The sequence below is a fragment of the Sinocyclocheilus rhinocerous genome, unplaced genomic scaffold (genome assembly GCF_001515625.1).
Source record: "Sinocyclocheilus rhinocerous isolate Xijiao unplaced genomic scaffold, SAMN03320098_v1.1 scaffold97, whole genome shotgun sequence".
Classification (NCBI taxonomy): Eukaryota; Metazoa; Chordata; class Actinopteri; order Cypriniformes; family Cyprinidae; genus Sinocyclocheilus; species Sinocyclocheilus rhinocerous.
In genome coordinates, this window is record NW_015666183.1 from 890,763 (window position 1) to 911,541 (window position 20,779).

The 20,779-nt window shown below is 37.1% G+C and overlaps 1 protein-coding gene across 1 annotated transcript in view; it reads left to right on the plus strand.

Moving 5' to 3' along the window:
* LOC107732054 (dynein heavy chain 5, axonemal-like) overlaps nt 1–20,779 on the plus strand; it is a 70,745-nt gene that overhangs the window by 24,393 nt on the left and 25,573 nt on the right. The window contains exons 33-59 of the mRNA XM_016543289.1: nt 336–464; nt 578–678; nt 759–857; nt 1,799–1,952; nt 2,576–2,842; nt 3,068–3,196; nt 3,404–3,619; nt 3,811–3,957; nt 4,500–4,672; nt 4,809–4,987; nt 5,111–5,298; nt 5,440–5,634; nt 8,725–8,859; nt 8,980–9,169; nt 9,306–9,523; nt 10,466–10,777; nt 11,845–11,934; nt 12,160–12,396; nt 12,586–12,753; nt 13,012–13,218; nt 14,203–14,532; nt 15,310–15,516; nt 15,649–15,891; nt 16,603–16,757; nt 18,218–18,882; nt 19,735–20,015; nt 20,141–20,356. Of these exons, the coding sequence (XP_016398775.1) occupies nt 336–464; nt 578–678; nt 759–857; nt 1,799–1,952; nt 2,576–2,842; nt 3,068–3,196; nt 3,404–3,619; nt 3,811–3,957; nt 4,500–4,672; nt 4,809–4,987; nt 5,111–5,298; nt 5,440–5,634; nt 8,725–8,859; nt 8,980–9,169; nt 9,306–9,523; nt 10,466–10,777; nt 11,845–11,934; nt 12,160–12,396; nt 12,586–12,753; nt 13,012–13,218; nt 14,203–14,532; nt 15,310–15,516; nt 15,649–15,891; nt 16,603–16,757; nt 18,218–18,882; nt 19,735–20,015; nt 20,141–20,356 (5,631 nt within the window). The remainder of the gene's footprint in view (nt 1–335; nt 465–577; nt 679–758; nt 858–1,798; nt 1,953–2,575; nt 2,843–3,067; nt 3,197–3,403; nt 3,620–3,810; nt 3,958–4,499; nt 4,673–4,808; nt 4,988–5,110; nt 5,299–5,439; nt 5,635–8,724; nt 8,860–8,979; nt 9,170–9,305; nt 9,524–10,465; nt 10,778–11,844; nt 11,935–12,159; nt 12,397–12,585; nt 12,754–13,011; nt 13,219–14,202; nt 14,533–15,309; nt 15,517–15,648; nt 15,892–16,602; nt 16,758–18,217; nt 18,883–19,734; nt 20,016–20,140; nt 20,357–20,779) is intronic.

A 20,779-nucleotide genomic window follows, 5' to 3' on the forward strand; every position in this document is an offset into this window, starting at 1 on the left:
CTCTAACCTATGGTTCTGTAACCATAAAGGCTGCTGTGTAATTTGCCCCCTGACTAAGCATTTAAAGAATTTAGGGGAAGCATTTAAATAATCCTGTGAATGCACTTAAAGAATGCAGAATCGAATTGTTATAATCGAATCGAATTTAATTGTGAATCGAATCAAATTGAATCGTTCTAAATTTGCTAAAATCGTTCTTGAATCGAATCGAAAACCTATGAATCGTGAATCGAATCGAATCGCTGTCTACCCAAAGAGTCACAGCCCTAATTTATACACAACAAGCAAACTATTTTTTTATTAACATACACATTCTTTAATTAACATACAACTAGGCAATGATGCCCCGACATTGGCAGCGCTTAACTGATCTTACCGGCCACAAGTTTGAAGTGGAAGCTGCAAATTTTAGCCTTCGAAATATCATGGAAGCACCTCTGCTACAGAACAAAGAAGATATTGAGGTATTGTGCAGGCAAAATATTCCATTTAACATAACCTTAATGGTTTGAGTCAGATTGATTGCATGAAAAAGCACAATGCTGTCAGTATCTTATGAAAACCCTCTGGGTGCCAGGATGTGTGTATCAGTGCCGTTAAGGAACGAGACATTGATGCCAAACTCAAAGATGTTGTGACTGAATGGAGCAGCCATCAGTTCACATTCGCATCATTCAGGTCAGAGAAGGAATTAATCTGTAATTAAATTCATTAATTTGCCATAAAATCAATTCATTCCAAAAAAAAAAAACTTTCAGGAATCGCGGAGAGCTGCTGCTAAAGGGATCGGACACCTCTGAGAAAGTGGCCTTAATGGAGGACAGTCTTATGGTGCTTGGATCTTTAATGAGTAACAGGTATTTTGTGTTACTCATATGTGTATATATATGTGAGTGTGTTTATATGTATGGTGGTTAATAGGCATACCGCGATAGACGGTGCTGACGGTGATACCGTTGTTAAGCCGCAACACCGGTTACGTTACTTGCGCACCGCGGCACCGACCCCCACCGTCATTTAGATTTTTTATAGTAATAAAAATAATTTAGTTCAGTAAAAGAACAGATACTACAATTAAAGTCTGAATGCGGCTGCTCAATGCAGCGTGCCGAACGACAGTCTCATCACAGATCGGATTTCATTTATCCAGTGAGGAGAGTGAGTCAAGCTGACTGACAAGAAGAGAGGGGTTGGACAGACAAGATGATCACGGATTATTTAGTTTCGAAACTAGATGCAAAAGCGCCTGTTTGAAAAACCTGTTGACTTTTGCCTTTTATCTAAGGTGATTTTGGACGTTTTTTTAAACATTCGTTTCTTATTTAATTGGTTCCACATTGTTTGCTGATTTTTACTTTATTTAAACTTTGTATAATTCATTTATTTTATTTGACATCAAGGTGTATGCCCTGCCTCCTAGCTTTCATATTCATTTTGCTAATAAACTTTCTACGTTTCTTATTTATTTGGTTATATATTATAAAGGAAAAGAGTGAAAATTCAAACGAACAATTGCTTTACGCCGAATTGCCGCTATTTGAAAGTGAAAGTAAAATGCGCACGCCGCTTTTACAAGCTATTTAAAAGCGAAGGAAAGCAAGGAAAAGAGGGAACGCCCCTGCCCCCACGGTGATATCGGTATTATCAGTGTTGTCACACGTCGATTAGCCGGTGGGAAAATTTCCTCACCGTCACAACCCTAATCCCTAGTTAATACACTGGCAAAATATATCGCATGCAAATTTGATACTGTATTTCATTACAGTTTGATGTAAATTTGATTGAATTTTTGTTTCAGATATAATGCTCCGTTTAAGCCCACCATCCAGCAGTGGGTGCAGAAGTTGTCAAACAGTTCAGAGGTGATTGAGAAGTGGCTCACAGTGCAAAATCTGTGGCTGTACCTGGAGGCTGTGTTTGTGGGTGGAGACATTGCCAAACAACTGCCACAGGTAGCATGAATCCAAATACATTATCCCTTCTTTCTTAACCTTGTGAGCGGTCCACTACCTTCTAAGGGGCTGCTTACACAAAACATGTTTTTCCATTCCACTGCGGTATTTTTCCATCGGACCATTGCGCTCATATTGTTTCGGCATATGGCGCATGACACAGCATTCTAAAAACGTAACGCTCAAATTAAGCTCAAGTCAAACTTTCAGAAAACGTGTCTCGAGACCTTGTGTTTTTTTCCTATTTCACTGCCAGCGTCTTGAATTTTTGCTTTAAAAAAAAAAAAAAAATTGTGTGAATGGCCTCCAAAGCAGTAAAGTCTCTCTTTCAGAAAACGTTTCTCGAGACCTTGTGTTTTTTTCCTATTTCACTGCCAGCGTCTTGAATTTTTGCTTTAAAAAACAAAAACAAATTGTGTGAATGGCCTCCAAAGCAGTAAAGTCTCTTTTAACACTCACTTGCATGCATTGCACAAAAAGCTCTTCTCATGTGACGCACACGAGATAAGTGCAACATGATACATAAGTGCAAAGAATAGATATTATGTGGAATAACCTTTTTTTTTATTATTATATTGAACTATTTTTTATATTTAAAATTTCTGAAAATGTACTCTCTACAGGAGGCTAAACGCTTCCAAACCATCGACAAATCATGGCAGAGGATAATGCAGCGGGCACATGAGATTCCTGGTGTCATTCAGTGCTGTGTCGGGGACGAGACACTGCAGCAGCTCCTGCCGCACCTTCTGGAACAGCTGGAAGTGTGTCAGAAATCTCTGAGCGGATACCTGGAAAAGAAACGCCTTGTCTTTTCACGGTTCTTTTTTGTCTCTGACCCTGTCCTGTTGGAGATACTGGGTCAGGCATCTGACTCACACACCATACAGGTGCGTTTATCTAACTTTGTTATTATGCCATATAACAGTTCTCATTTATTTATGGTCATCATAAGCAGCATTTAGTAAATGTTAAAAATGTGACATGGGTTGCTCATACTTTGTTTATACAATGTACTATATAATACTGTACATTCAAGCTAGTAAAATACAGCAGGTAATAAATGAGAAAATTCCTCAATAACCTCCTTTTTTCTCATTTTTTCTGCTTTTCAGGGTCACCTGTTGAACCTTTTTGATAATGTGAACAGAGTTGTGTTTCATGAGAAAAACTATGACCAGATACTAAGCTTTCAGTCACAAGAAGGGGAAACAGTGAATCTGAGTGAACCAATCAATGCCCAGGTACAGCATTTCTGAGATTACATTTAAATGCCTTAAATGGCATAAAAAATGCTTAATTGTAGCATTAAAAATGATACCTCAAATTATGTGGAGAGGTGTGATATCACCTTAAGTTATTGGGGTTTATGGTTTCTGCCTGATGGTTGATAAAACTGGCAGAAATCCCATCTACTGATAATGAAGATAGTTAATGATGTCACCCCACAGGGTAATGTAGAAGCCTGGCTGGGTCTGGTCCTGGATGGAGTCAGGAAGACCATTCACAACATTATACGACAGGCTCATATGGTTATTACTGACCAGGGCTTTAAACTGGTGGAGTTCCAGTCAGTGTTCCCTGCTCAGGTTGGGCTGCTCGGCATACAGCTCATCTGGACCAGAGATGCTGAGGAGGCTCTCTGTAATAGCAAGACTGACAAAAAGGTTCAAATTTAGTCCTTGTTTTGGTGTTTCATGTCATATTTAAAATCAGGATGTTGTAGTTTATGAATGGACAGCTTTCTTCCCCCATCAATAAGTTTTATTCAGTATATACTGCATGTTCTGCTACAGTCTGACATTATTTTGGAGGATTTTTCCCATATTTTGTTGATCATTTTGTCTTTTTTGTACAGATAATGCAGACTACTAACCAGAACTTCCTGGATCTTTTGAATGAACTGATTGATATGACTACTCACGATCTGACCAAGATGGAGAGAACCAAATATGAGACGCTCATCACAATACATGTTCACCAGAAGGACATTTTTGATGATCTGGTGATTAATTTTTGGGATCTTCGGTGTAAATTGGTTGCTATGTATCATTCTCTTGAAATCGCTTTATACTTACGGACCAAATTGAAGACAGTCTACTATACACTATCGTTCAAAATTGAAATATTTATTTTCTTATGTTCACCAAGGCTACCTTTATTTGATCACAAATACAGTAAAGCAGTAATATTGTGAAACATTATTATAATTTGAAATCACGGTTTTCTATTTGAATAATTTAAAAAATGTCATTTATTCCTGTGATGCAAAGCTGAATTTTCAGCATCATTACTCCCGTCTTCAGTGTCACATGATCCTTCAGAAATCATTCTGATATGCTGATTTGCTGCTCAAGAAACATTTATAATAATATAAATTTTTTTCTGCTTATTTTTGTGGAAACCCTCATATAATGCATTTCATTATTCTTTAATGAATAGAAAATTCAAAAGTACATTTATTTGAAATAAAACCTGCAGAACCCTGTACAAGACTAATTTATTTCACTTCTAACCTTCACATTGCCTTTTTATGTTCCACTCAAGGTACGAATGAACATCCGGTCACCTTTAGACTTTGAATGGCAGAAACAGTCACGCTTCTACTTCAAAGAGGATACAGATAGATGCATAATCCAAATCACTGATGTGGAATTTGATTACTGTAATGAGTATCTGGGCTGCACTGATCGTCTGGTGATCACACCTCTCACTGACAGGCAAGTGTAGATATATTGAAGATGCCATATTCTTGAAACTAAGTCAGCATCAGCAAAAATGGTTCTTAATGAGTAGCACCCATTGTCTTCAGTGCATTAACCACCTGTTTATTTTTTTTTGGTTTGTTTCTTGCAGATGTTATATCACGTTGGCCCAGGCTTTAGGGATGAGTATGGGAGGGGCCCCGGCTGGCCCTGCTGGGACAGGAAAAACTGAAACCACCAAAGACATGGGCCGTTGCCTGGGAAAATACGTGGTTGTCTTCAATTGCTCCGACCAGATGGACTTCCGTGGACTGGGCCGCATCTATAAAGGTATAAACAGCTTTCTTCTCTTTCACCTTATACAGAGCAACCTTAATCAAGATAGAGGATGCATATTTAACATGAATGACCTTTTTCCAATGGTGTTTCATGTTTATAATGTTTGTCAAACAGGATTAGCTCAGTCTGGCGCATGGGGCTGTTTTGATGAGTTCAACCGCATCGAGCTGCCTGTGCTCTCAGTAGCTGCTCAACAAATCTACATCGTCCTGCAGTGCAAGAAGAACAAAAAAACTCAATTCATATTCACAGATGGAGATGTGGTGGATATGGATAGAGAGTTTGGGATCTTCCTTACTATGGTAATGTGACAACCTTTTTATGTCATGGAACTATACTGCAGTCATCAAAGGAGCCATATGGGAAACAACCTGACATGTTTTTTCAGTCTTACTCTTTCTTCAGTATTTCCCCCTCCATTAAATGGTCATTTTTCATCACAGAACCCAGGTTATGCTGGTCGACAGGAGCTTCCTGAGAACTTGAAAATTCAGTTCCGCACAGTGTCCATGATGGTGCCTGATCGAGCCATCATCATGAGAGTGAAACTTGCCAGCGCAGGTTTTCGTGAAAATCAAGTCCTCAGCCGCAAGTTTTACACGCTGTACAAACTGTGTGAGGAACAGCTTTCTAAACAGGTACTCACAATTAAAGGGATAGTTCACCCCCAAAATTAAAACTCTGTCACTAATTACTCACCCTCATGTCGTTCCAAACCCGTAAGACCTTTGTTCATCTTCGGAACACAAATTAAGATATTTTTGATCAAATCCTAAATATTTCTGACCCTCTCATTTCAGTCACGTCACATTTATATATATATACTACGGTGGCCGAGAAGTGCAAAACAAATCACAATTCTGAAAACAATGAACTTTCTACCACGACTCTGCTGTTCTTCGGTTGGTTCTTCCTGTATATGTTGATTGACAGATGTCTCGTCCAGTCAGCGGTGAGTAATCCCAAACCAATGGCGCTGTCTCAAACTATACCTACCTCTTCCGGTTTGTCTGATTTGTCGTTGTGTTTTCTGACTTGTTAATTTGTTTTCGGATTTGTCGTTGTGTTTTCTGACTTGTTAATTTGTTTTCGGATTTGTCGTTGTGTTTTCTGACTTGTTAATTTGTTTTCGGATTTGTCGTTGTGTTTTCTGACTTGTTATAATGTTTTCTGAATTGTTGTTGTGTTTTCTGAATTGTTATTTAGTTTTTTAGACTTGCATTTGCGTTTGTAATTTGTTATTTTGTTTTCAGAATTGTGATTTGTTTTGCACTTCTCGGTCACCGTAATATACATTTATGTAAACAATACAAATTGTTTCAAAGCAGCTTCACAGTAATAAACAGGAAAATTACAGTGTTAATGTTGAAATGAAAAAAAATATATAATCAATGAATCATTGACAGTTCTCACCAGAGTTTTGAAACATGTGAATAAGCAGGCATGGAAAGCTACTGATAAGGTGATAAGGACGTTGGAGAAAACTCAATTCTCTGTGGTCCACTTTTATTTTTACATTGTTAAAATTACTTAAACTTAAAACTAAATGTGTTTTAGTGTTGTATGACCCTTTATAGTGTTGTTTTCTTATGTCTTGATTTAAATTATATTCGGCAGTGCTTTTATTCAGAAATTAAATTGGACATAGTTAAGAAAGTTTTTGATTGACATTTTTTAAAAATATAATTTTCATTTTTAGAAAATTTTTATTTTTATCAGATTGAAAGATTTTATTTGACTTGTTATTATTGTTTTATTTATTTAGTTTGTTTCTAAATATAATATTTAGGGATGTTAATTTTAACCAGTTAACCGACCATAAGAATTTTAACTGATTAATACAATCAGTTAAACGGTTTAAGAAGTAATTTAATTATTTATTTTTTCAATAATTTATCAAAATATTGAAAAAGGTTTGCTGCATGGTTAAAATACGCTACGTGTATAAAAAAAAACATAAGTCGCGTGCGTAAGTCGCATTTTATTGTTTCATTCAGAAATAGGCCTAATGCCTACGCGAAATGTTTACAAATATTATAATAAACACTGTAAACATAGCTAGGCTATTTTAGTTCCCCTCACTCCACAATAAATCCTTTCAATTAACAGTATTTAGAAAAGAACAAGAATTAAAAATATAAGAAGCTATAGCAATATAAACGACAAGCCAAAACGAATTAATTTAGGCTAAAACGAAACTGAAACCAACGTTGGGTCTCTCATTCCACACAAAATCAAATGTTTTTGTATTCGCAATGTATTCGAATGGCAAATTATTATTTATTATCAGTGTTGTGCAAGTTACTTCCAAACTGTAATACATTATAGATTTCTTGTTACTGTTATTTAAAAATAATTCCTTACCTTACAATATTACTGTCTCAGAATTGTAATGCGTTACATGACTCTTGTATTTCTTTTGAGTTACTTTCACCAAATTACTACAGAAGTAGAACTTGACATCTACTGTACTGCAGAGCATTTTACATCCAGTAGAGGACGATATGGTGTATCATAATGACTGTGGGCTATCCAGACTACTAACAATATAGCTTATAATTGGAGTGAAGGCTCAAGACAATGCAAGAAAGGATGACAGCCAGAATCACAAATAATGACACGCGGCTATTGACTGACCACGAACAGGAAATATAACTTGTTTGCGGCATTTTTGATTTGTTAATGTCTCGCGGTCTTGCTGTTTTTTTCTTTTCTTTGAACAATTAAATTTTGGGCTAAAAGTGTGTTGTAACGCAAGCGTTACTGAACATGTACCGAGTAAAATATTACTGAAAATTGATTAGTAATGCCTTACACTACTGCGTTACAGCAAAAAGTAATCCGTTACTGTAATGCATTACTTTTGTAACGCGTTACTCCCAACACTGTTTATTATGTAGCCTAGGCTTCACTCGCGTTCTAATATCCACGTAAAACAAAATGTTTTGCATAACATCACGGCGGTGCGGTGATAACACTTAACGGCACAGATTTTACTACATATTTTTTTCCATATGTTTAACTGACTGTATTTTATTATGATAATGAACAGGCTGCATTGTCAAGGTAGCAATGCTTAACTGTGTGTGTGCATGCGGCACCGGCGCAATCACTTGAGTTTTTTCCTTCTAGCAGTGGAAGCAACTACTCCTTTTAGTCCTAAAGGTAATCGGAATTGTAAAAGGTTTGCCTTTATTTGTGTACATTCACAATAAAAACAAATCTTTGTGCTTTTGTAAAATAAGCCTAAAGAAAAATAGGATGCCGCTTTCTGTCTGTTTCCTTTCGCGCAGCACAAAACTGAACCAAAACTCTGCATAGTAGGCTACTTATTGCACAGTTTTTCTTTCATTTTCTTAATTTATTATTTAAGTAAAAACATGTTTCTCGTATAGGCCTATTTATTCGTTATATACACAGACACTTATCCTTTTTAATTTAATTAAATTCTAACTTAAAATAATCTTGTCGGTTAACGGTTAACAACCGGTTAACGAGCGTCGGTTGTCGGTTAGGAAAAATAACCGAAATGAACATCCCTAATAATATTGTTATTGTATGTAATTCATCGTAGTATTATTGTTTTCATTATTATTTAAAATTTATTAAACTTGAGTTTTCCATGAATTTAAATTTTGAAGCTGATATGTTGTTAAATAAATAAGTTTTCTTTGCAAGGTATCAAGGCATGATACCTTGCTGATAATTTTTTTTTTATCACTCAACAGGTCCATTATGACTTTGGCTTGAGAAACATCTTGTCTGTTTTGAGAACTCTGGGTGCTGTGAAGAGATCCAACCCAACTGAGCCAGAAAAGACTGTGGTCATGAGAGTTCTGCGGGACATGAACCTCTCCAAACTGGTGACTATGACTGATCCAAATTTGTTTGGAAATAACACCTTGAAGTAATAGGATAAATGTTTTAGTGTGTCACAGATATTTTCAGCAGCTGACTCTATTCCTGCCTCTCCCTCCATACAGGTAGATGAAGATGAGCCCCTGTTCATGAGTCTGATAAACGACTTGTTTCCGGGCATTCAGCTGGATAAAGCCGGTTATCCTGATCTGGAAGCTTCTATCACCAAACAAGCTGAAGAAGCCGGGTTGATTGCGCACCCACCCTGGATTCTCAAACTTGTGCAACTATATGAGACACAGAGAGTGAGACATGGTTAGACATTATCCATTTTACTTCTATTAAAGTTATAAGAATGAATTTTGTCATATGCCCATGGCTGTAGGCATGCATAGATTTGGTGAAGTGGACAATACTGTCCTCATTCCATATATTTGTTCTCTGTGTGTAGGTATGATGACTCTTGGTCCCAGTGGAACAGGAAAGACCACATGTATCCACACTCTAATGAAAGCAATGACAGAATGTGGAAATCCACACAAAGAAATGAGGATGAATCCCAAGGCTATTACTGCCTCCCAGATGTTTGGCACATTGGATGTGGCCACAAATGACTGGACAGATGGTGTCTTCTCTACACTGTGGAGGAAAACTTTAAAGTCCAAAAAGGTGAAAGAGTTGTATTAACAAGCAACTTGAGTAAATGAATGACATGCTTATGTAACCATTAACTTTGACTCTATTGGCAATAAGCATTTTTTTTTAAATTTGTCATTACTGATCAAATATGACTTGGAATGGCAGTTTAACAAGTAAATAGATATTTTTTACTTTATGAAATATAAATGTTTTAATAATTTTTGATTGCAATTAATAACTGTCAGTAAATGACCTGGTGCTCATGACTTTTCACTAGTAAGTACCGTATTGACCCGAATATAAGACAATGTTTTTTTCTTGGAAATACATCTGAAAAAACGCGGTTGTCTTATATTCAGGGTCTAGACTTTGACATGTCAATAATACACCCACAACACTAGGTGGCGCCAAAACCGCATAAAACGAGTGTGCCATGAAATATGTAATGTAATGCGTGTTGTAAAGATCGTGAGTAAAAACAAAAGAAAAAGAAAAGCTTACATCTGCATGAGTCGTGACTGTCACGTTAGCCTGATGGGACCAAACTCCCTTTGTGATTTTAAAACGTAAGACAGTACCCAGATTTGAAGACTACAGTAAGATTTAACTTCTACTGTTCATAAGATTTTGGTAGGCTACTATTAGATGGATAGCCTAAATGTCCTAATTCAGATGGGCTACCTGTTTTTTTTTTTTTTATGGTATATCAAAAAGTGTATATATTTTTAATGTGATTGTTGGTACATTTTACCAGTTTTTACCATACTTTCAAAACAAAAATTAAAATAGGAAAAATATGCAATATGAAAATAATTGAAGACAAAATGTGTTTTACTGAGAAAAAACAAGATTTGGTTTTAAAAAAGCCTTTTTCCAAAAGGTACATCTGGAAAAAGGGGGGTCGTCTTATATTCGGGCCAATACGGTACTTAAAATTCCAATTAAATTACTCCATGGTAAAACATTTCACAGGGAGAACACATATGGATTGTTCTTGATGGTCCAGTTGATGCTATCTGGATTGAAAATCTCAACTCCGTCTTGGACGACAACAAAACCCTCACCCTGGCAAATGGAGACCGAATACCAATGGCCCCCAACTGCAAGGTGGTATTTGAGCCACACAACATCGACAATGCATCTCCTGCCACTGTGTCCCGCAATGGAATGGTCTTCATGAGCTCCTCTGTTCTGGAATGGCAACCCATACTGCAGGCCTGGCTGCAAAAGATCCCAGCAACACAGGCTGAAGTGCTACTGGCCTCCTTCAACTCAATCTATCAGGTGACAGCTAGACATGTGTGCAGTATTTCACATTAGGGCTGTGTATCACCAGCAAAGTCACGATACGATACGTATCACGGTACAGAGGCCACAATACGATACATATGATACAGGACTGCACTGAATTTCACCTCAGCAGAATTTAGTAAAACAACTGTTTATTAAACTCCGCTTACTATAGGGCCATTTCTAATTATTGGCAGAGCAGGCAGTTGACCTCTGCATTATGAAGGGCTTCCATAACTGTACCACAGTACAATATAGGTAATGGCATATGTTTCATGTTTACATTGGGCACTCCCCACCAGGTGCAATATTCTGATTGTTTGCATCTTGTTTTTAAGCCCATAAATAATAATGTACTCATTCTAATAAATGTATATTGTAATGTACTCATACTAATATATATATATTTTTAAATCATCTTAACATTGCTGGTAGGTTTTTCTACATTTAAAAAATAAAAATGAGAAGAGTTCTAAACTAATGCACTGTCTTCTGTATCTAACGCACACACACGCTCAGTCACTCACACAGATCACGTTGCGCGCACGCACTAAGACATTCAGGAACAAACTTTTTAGCGCTGCCCCGCAATTTTGTCAACTATATAGCTTAATCGCTCAAGAGCTACATTATCTTTCTCAACAAGGAGCTTTTTTAAACTGTGTTCTTGTGCGGTCCACTGCTGCACACGTGCCGCAATATTGATACAGAGACAGCTGTATCGATACTCGTATCATCAAATCTCTGACGATACATTGTCGTATCGATGTATCGAACACAGCACTATTTCACATGCTCTCTGATACATAGATTATTGGAGTACAGCTTACCTGTTACCTGAATATTTAGTTACATTTTGAGGGGTATCTAGTGATATAAACTGGGTAAAACATCAATATAAAAATGGATCAATACAACGCTTGTAAACCATTTAAGCTATTAAGTGGTTTATGAATATGAAAAGCTCTATTGATTTTTTTGACATTGCCTAGGGAAAGGTAAGAGAGGATTTTGTACACAGTTTTGAAAATCTCTTACTGACTATTGACTGTTTTCCACAGGATTTGATGACTTTTGTCTGCACTGCCGTTTCCCCCAAAATGCAGCTGCTTGAGTGCATGTACATCAAGCAAACAATTGATTTATTACAGGTAAAATGTGATGCACAGTCACAATCATTTTCATCTATCATGAAATAAAGCTTGAGCAGCTTATTGAATTAATATACACTATCAGTTAGAATTTTAGACACACTAAATCAGTTTAATTCATGTTAATGATCCTAAAAATAGAGTGATCTTGAACTATAATCTTGGCAAATGGTGGCTATTCTGAAGAAGCTCAAATATAAAATGGTTCTGATTTGTTAAACACAGGGCCTGTTGCCAGCCGTTGAAGAGAAACACCTAACAGCAGCTCACATCAAACGTCTCTTCATATTTGCTGTGATGTGGTCTGTTGGTGCTTTGCTGGAATTGGATGATCGAGCCAAGATGGAGGTATTCCTAAAACAGCACAATGCCAAGTTGGACTTGCCCACCACACAGGGGGACCAGACAATCTTTGAGTTTGTAGTCAGTGCAACTGGAGAGTGGGATCTCTGGTCTACAAGGGTAAGACCATTATTTGTTAAGTACAATATTATGTATAGTTTAAAAGCCACTAGTGATCTTTTATTATAGCATGCCTCATGCTACAATTTTTCTTAGTTTTCTTTGTGACAACCTTCGTATTTATCTTTTTATTCAGTGCATTAGTAAGTTGCCATTTTTAAACATACCTTTTAATTGCGATGTCATTAGGTGCCAGAGTATCACTATCCCAAAGACTCAGTTCCAGACTATGCCTCCATTCTCGTACCCAATGTTGACAATATACGGACAGACTTCCTGATGCAAACCATTATGAAGCAAGGCAAAGCTGTCCTGCTCATTGGAGAACAGGGAACAGCCAAGACAGTCATGATCAAGGTACATCTGTTTCAGTTAATCCATGCTGTTATCAGCAGAATAATATTTTGTAATAAATCATTTCCTGGCTTTGTAGTTTATAATACATATTTGAAATCTTGAAATTGAACTGATGTCAATTCAAGGTGCATTCACATTTACTACTGCTCAGCAAAATTTTGCTAGTGAAATCCAGCGATTACTACACAGATTTTACTCGTCAGGTGAATTCACCACGCTGAAATTAATTCTGACAAAACGATGTAATCCAAACCACAGGGCTACATGAGCAAGTATGACCCAGAAACGCATTTGAGCAAAAGCCTAAACTTCTCCTCGGCCACTCTGCCTGGCATGTTCCAGCAGACTATTGAGAGTTACATAGACAAACGCATGGGCACCACCTATGGACCTCCAGGCGGGAGGAAGATGACTGTCTTTATTGACGACATCAACATGCCAGTTATCAATGAGTGGGGTGATCAGGTGAGCAGTCACATGCTCCTTTGTTACTTAATTTTCCAAAAATCTACTCCTTTGGTTAATTTCTTTGAGCACACTATGTATTATATAGATGACCTCAACAGACATGGACTGTAGTTTTGGATTTTAATTTCGTCTGGTTTGTCAAATAACAAGGCATAATTAATAAATGAAATAAAACATTTTAATAAGTAAACAATAATAGAGCGCTGCAGTGATGATAAATGTTTTTTAGCCAACCCGGAAGTAGAAAATCACCCTGGTTCCCTCTACAGAAACCCAATAAGATTTTTCCATTAGCTTTTGGAATACAGCAGAAAATAAGCTCTGTAGGCAACATAAGTTTATGATTCTTACACGTTTTATCATGATAATCTTCAAATTAACACAACTTGTATGCATTTTGAAACCTAAATACAATCAGCAGAAGTAAAACCCTGTTGAAAAAAACAGCATATGCTGGTTAGGTATGTTTTGAAGCATGGCTGCTGGTTTAAGCTGGTCCTTAGCTGGTCATGAGCTGGTCATGTGCTGGTTTAAGCTGATCCTTAGCTGGTCATGTGCTGGTCCTAAGCTGTCCTAAGCAACTAGCTCCTGCTTAGGACCAGCTTAGGACCAGCTCATGACCAGCTAAGGACCAGCTTAAACCAGCAGCCATGCTTCAAAACATAACTAACCAGCATATGCTGGTTTTTCAATAAGGAAAACTAACCGTAGGCTATAAACGAACTACTCCACGCTAAGTTTCACTAACGTCACCATCACTAAGCTTCAAACACTTTCAAAAAACATTTTCCCTGAAAGTTTGAACTAGAATAGTTTGCAAGAGTGCAATTAAAAACACAACGAGTCTTCAGGACAACGGAACAGGAAGTTTCTGGGCTTTGGTCTACAAAAATATCATGTGTTGACAGCAGTGGCGTGCACAGACCACCCCTCCGTGGTCAGTCTCTGACTGAGCCTCCTGTTTTTTTGTTTACCACTCAGATCACTAACGAAATTGTTCGCCAGCTGATGGTGCAGGGAGGTTTCTACAGCCTGGAACGATCTGGGGAATTCACCAGTGTAGTCGACTTGTATGTGGTGGCTGCTATGATCCACCCTGGTGGTGGCCGCAATGATATCCCCCAACGACTCAAACGCCAGTTCTGTGTGTTTAACTGCACTCTACCATCCAACTCCTCCATAGATAAGATATTCCAAACGCTGGCCAGTGGTTATTTTTGCTCAGAAAGAGGCTTCACGGAAGAGGTGTGCTCTCTAGCTGCCGCCCAGGTCCCCACCACCAGGAGAGTGTGGCAAGCGGTCAAAGCTAAGGTACTGCCGTCATAATATGATCAAAATAGGTATTGCTTATTGAACATGGAATGTCTGGTAATCTGTAGTCTCTTCCAAATTTAATTTCATTTGTTATCTTTTAACAAAGACTATCCATGTCTTTTAAAACATGCATGCAATGTGTCACAGCACACAGTGGTCCAAATTATTAGAAAATGGTGCCCTCTTTTGGTCAGTATGCTTCAAAGTAAACTGAGCTGCATTAATATTGTTCAGCTCTTGCAATATATTTTAAATACACTACCATTCAAAACTTTGAGGTCACTAAGATATTACTTTTTTTCAAGAAATAAACACATTTAATCAGCAAGGAATCAATGAATTGATCAAAAGTGACAGTAAAGACTTTTGCATTGTAATCAACTTGTCTATTTTAAACAAATGCTGCTCTTTTGAACTTTCTATTCATCAAAGAATTCAATAAATAAATAATCATGGTTTCTACAAAAATATTAAGCAGCACAACTGTTTTCAACATTGATAATAATAAATTTTGCTAATATTAGAATGATTTCTGAAGGGCCGTGTGACACTGAAGACCGCACTGAAAATTAAGCTTTGCTATCACAGGAGTAAATTACATTTTAAAATATATTTATTAAAAATTATTATTTCAAAGTGTAATTATATTAAACAATATTACTGTTTTTACTGTATTTTTGATCAAATAAACACAGCCTCGTTTATTATAGCGACTCCAAATTTGAAATAATGTATATTAATAAAATAATGATATTAAGTTAATATTGTTTTTAGATGCTGCCTTCTCCTGCAAAGTTCCACTACATTTTTAACCTGCGTGATCTGAGCAGGATATGGCAGGGGATTCTCACCGTGGGATCAGAAGTATGTAAGACGCCTCAACTGCTGGCATCTCTTTTCCGCCACGAGTGCACACGGGTCATCGCCGACCGTTTCATTGATCAGAAGGACAGAGAGACCTTCGATGGCATTTTAGAAAGGGTGTGTCAACTTAATCCTCACAGGCTTCAAGACAAATTTTTAATGTGTTTAAGAAAATAATCATATATTTTAATTGTATAATATGTATTTCTTCACATGTATTTATCTTCGGATTTCTCTACTGTTCTAAAGATCACAGTACAGGATCATGGTCCTAGCCTTGTGGAGCAGGGGCCAACGGAAGCTTATTTTGTGGACTTCCTGCGGGATGCTCCAGAAATGACGGGAGATGAACCTGAAGATGCTGAGGCAGAGACACCAAAGATCTATGAGCCCATTCCTTCCTTCAAGGCCCTATCAGAGCGCCTGTCTCTGTTTCAGCAACAGTATAATGAAACTGTTAGAGGAGCAGCCATGGATCTGGTCTTCTTTGAGGTTAGTGGAACAAAAATGATAATGTTGAAAAATGGGTTATGGAAAATGTTCTGTAGAGTGGGCAGTACTCTGACATGCCGCAGCTGTCGAGTTCCTTCTATACAATAAAGGCACAAAAGGCCAAAAATATAACTTTGAACAATAAAAATATTAAATAAAAATATTGATAAAGGTTTTTTTTTTTTTAATAATAAAACCTTCTCTTGATATGTTTTTATCACTGATTTTAAGATGCAGGCTAAACCAAGTCAATTTTTAACTTTTGTTATAAAATTTTTACGTGAATATTATACGTTTATTTGTCGTTTTGACATACATTTCTGTCAGGACCACTATCGTCAAAGATGACTGACATACAGTTTGGATTGGCAGTATGGTTCTGTTCTGGGCAAGCCTAGCATGGATGAGAGCAGGGAGAGCAGCGATAACCCCCAAGTGTAACAGAACAGAACCAACATAAATGTATTGCAGATATTGTTAAAGTTCAATAATTTTATGTACACATTTTAGAATTAGCCTGATTCAAACGAGAATCAGAAGGCTGAATCCTGACTGACAAGAGGAGGAGCTGGGTATGGAGGAGGGTAATTAGCTATTGAGCAACGTGAAAACTGCTGATGATAATGAGGGACCTTATATGTGAATGCTTAGAATGCTTAATGAATTCATTTATTTATTTGATCTCACATTGACTTCTGTACACTCTCACAGGATGCCATGACCCATTTGATGAAAATTTCTCGGATAATCCGGACGGCTCGTGGTAATGCACTACTGGTTGGAGTCGGGGGTTCTGGGAAACAGAGCCTCACCCGACTTTCATCCTTCATTGCTGGATACCAGAGCTTTCAGATTACACTGACACGGTGAGAAAATTGTAATTGTTCTTAAATTTGATGGTTTGATTTCTCATTGTTGTCATAAGGGCCTTTCACACCCGGTGTAAACTGAATGGTCGGTTAATTTGTTTCATGTTTCACATTCTGTGTGAATGGCCCCTAGCACTGCATAGTTTCAGAAGCGGTGCTCTTAACCATGGGTAAAAACGGTGCTAGCTAGGGATGTGCACAAATAGTCAAATATTCGAATATTCGCTCTGTAATTATTATTCGAAAAATAAAAACACTATTCGAATTTTAATGCATGATGCTTTTCTGGCCGTAAATACAGGGAATCCATGATAAATCCTCCACAGTGATAACTAAATGCACTGGGTGGCACTGTGGAGCGTGTTAACGAGTTGATTGTATTTGATCACAGAATGTCGTTGTCTGCCTCGCTAAGTTTGGAATTACTTTGATAAAAATGATCTTCTTACTAAATGATCTTACAAAATGGAAATACTTTTGATGAAATTAATTAATTAGTTATCATAATATCACCATCACAATGAGAAATCCCATAAAAACCAAAACAGCAGTCGACTGAGGAAAGACAGCTGTCCATCACTGCATTCACGACTGCAGGTAAGCGCAGCTGTACCCAAGTGAGCCGAGAAGAGAGCTTATCTGATAGCGAAATGATCGTGAGACATATGCTTCCTTTAAGTTTCCTCGAGGGAGAGTGGTTTAAAAACAGAAAACACAAAGCGCTATAAGAAACTTTGCTTAGCACACCGTTATGTTTGTGTCTCTGTCTGGAACGTCTGTGTCGGCGCGCTATTTTTATTGTTATCAGACTGAGGAGCCTATTTTCACCCGAGCATGTGGATATTATTGTTTTTCTCAACATTAACATGTGAAACAATATAAACACGATAAACATAGGCCGACTCGAGTGTGTAACTTGCGTTCTGTACTGTAATTGGCACGTGCTGCTTAATTTTTTATGTTTGCTCTTCTTGAGCTTGAATGCTTTTGTTCTTAATATATAGATTTTGTTTTTGTTTACACACGTTTTCAACTAAAAGAAAACTGAGATATAACGCAACTTTGTTGTAGAACATAATGCCTTATCATAAGCTTGTTCAGAAATGGTGACAGAAACTTGATTATTAAATCATAACATATTTTTCTTTTAACCTAATTTAAATAAACGAATATTCGAATATTCGTTTTTTATGAGCCCAAATATTAGAATACAGTATTTCTGAAAAATGCCCATCCCTAGTGCTAACACTGCTTCTAAATTACAAGTGTGAAATGTTCCTCTTCCCAGGGTTAAAAGCAGGGTTTAGAATGATGATAACCTGGAGTTAAGTGAAGTGGGAAAGGTCTAATAGTGTATTAAGACACAGTACTGATACTTTCTATCTATGATTTAAATTGAGTTCAGTGAATATTTTATCAAAAGATAAAAATATTTAACATAATTTATTCCCTTACAGAACATACAATGTGAGTAATCTAATTGAGGACCTGAAAACCCTGTACAGAATCGCAGGTTTGGAAGGGAAGGGCGTGACCTTCATCTTCACGGACAATGACATCAAGGATGAAGCTTTTTTGGAGTACATGAACAACGTTCTGGCATCGGGAGAAGTCTCAAACCTGTTTGCTCGAGACGAGGTGGATGAGATCACCCAAAGTCTTATTCCCACCATGAAGAAGGATCTCCCACGCTGCCCACCCACCATCGACAACCTCTACAACTACTTCCTGTCCAGGGTGCGCAGTAACCTTCATGTTGCTCTTTGCTTCTCTCCGGTGGGTGAGAAACTGCGTTCCCGTGCCCTGAAGTTCCCCGGCCTCATCTCGGGTTGCACTGTGGACTGGTTCCAGCGGTGGCCACGGGATGCTTTAGTAGCTGTGGCTCACCATTTCCTCTCCAACTATTCACTGCGTTGTTCAGATGAGGTGAAGAAGAGTGTGGTAGAAACTATGGGAACATTCCAAGACATGGTGGCAGAGATCTGCACCGAGTATTTCCAGCGCTTCAGGCGTCAGACCTATGTGACACCCAAATCCTACTTGATGTTTATTAAAGGATACCAGATGATTTACTCAGAAAAAGTTGATCATGTGGGGATGCTTGCAGAGCGAATGAACACAGGTTTGCAATTACATCTGTTGCAATTACATCAGAATTTTAGATTTGTTGCTGTACTTCCCCATACAGCAAAAAAAAAAAAAAAATCATATATATTTTTAAATATATATCAAAATATAAAAAAATAGGCCAAAAATGTATTTGGCTAAAATATGTTTCAAAATATATTTATGTAAATATATTTTCTACCAATATATTTTTGGCCTTTTTTTTATATATTTATGAAAATATATTTTAAATGTAAAAATATAAAATTTTTTAAAAGCATTTAAAAATACATTTTGCCCTCTATATATTTCAGTCCAAGTAAATGCATTTACATATGTCACATTTGAAGAAATACTTTATTTGTTATCTATGACACGTGTGAACATATAACACGTTTGAATAAACTTCAGCAAGTATCATAATTTAAAATGCTACAAAAAAGCATTATTGCAATATATAAAAATATGAAATATTTAAGCATTTTAATTCTGATGATAAAAAAATTATCTCTAGTAGGCCATCTACATTTGTATTTAGCCTAAACGTAGGCTACTGTAAGAATGAAATTCTTTATTATTTATTTTATTGCCTCTAAAATACATTTAGAAATATATTTTGGTATATTTCATATATTCATATTTCATTTTGGTATATAACATATATTTAGCATATATTTAAAATATCTTATGGCCACAATATATATACAAAAGGGTGGAAATGTGCTCAGCTTGGTATCTTCAGCATTAACATGTAGTCTTGGAATGGGAAACCACTTTTGCACAATATTCACTGAAAAAAAGCATTTTACTAATGGCAAGGTCACATGTTTGAAAATGACATACTCTAAACTCTTTCATCTCACTGCAGGTCTTGAGCGTCTCATGGAGGCCGAACAGTCTGTTAATGAGCTTCGTGTGGAGCTGAGAGACAAGGAGAAGGTGCTGGAGGTGGCTAACCAGAAAGCAGAAGTAGTTTTGCAGGAGGTCACGGCCAAGGCACAAGCTGCGGAAAAGGTGAAGGTTCAGGTCCAGAAGGTGAAAGATAAGGCCCAGGCGATTGTGGATGAGATAGAGGGGGACAAGAAGGTGGCCGAGTCCAAACTTGAGGCGGCCAAACCAGCATTAGAGGCAGCTGAGGGTGCGCTAAAGGTAGATGTCTGGATTATGCTAAATCACCTCTGAAACACAATTTATTTAAATGTTTTGTGTTTCATGTTGACTTGAAGACCTTGAATTTAGTCAGCTTAAATCTTTATACCATGTGTGGTTTCTAGACCTTAAAGCCTGCTGACATCGCAACAGTGCGTAAACTGGGAAAGCCTCCACATCTGATCATGCGGATCATGGACTGCGTGCTGCTGCTGTTCCAGCGACGGGTGGATGTGGTCACCATGGACCCCGAGAGACCCTGTGTGAAACCTTCATGGAGTGAAGCTCTTAAATTGATGAACAACTCTGCATTCCTCGGCAATCTGCTGAACTTCAACAAGGTCAGACAGCACTGTGATACTAATCAAATCTTCATTTTAGGTCTTTATTAAAGTGATAAATCTATCTTACTGGATGAGCCATGGTACAGTTTTTTATAAAGTAAATGTAAGAATACATTGTAAATTTACAATGAATACAGAATACACTGTAAAGAATACAAATGTAAATTTTAAATGTTAAGTAATATTTCAAGATGAACACTTACTTGACTGATACAATTTAGGTTTACTTGATTATCCAGAAATACTTTTATAGAAAAATAATTTTAAAAAGTAAATATCAAATATGATCCATCAGGCTTTTGAGGAACACTTATCTGTATATCTCTGAATGATCATTGTATTGTATTTCAACCATAAAAATGTATCGAATATGTTCCTCAGCAAAAAAAAAAAAAAAACGGGGACATTTTTTTTATATTT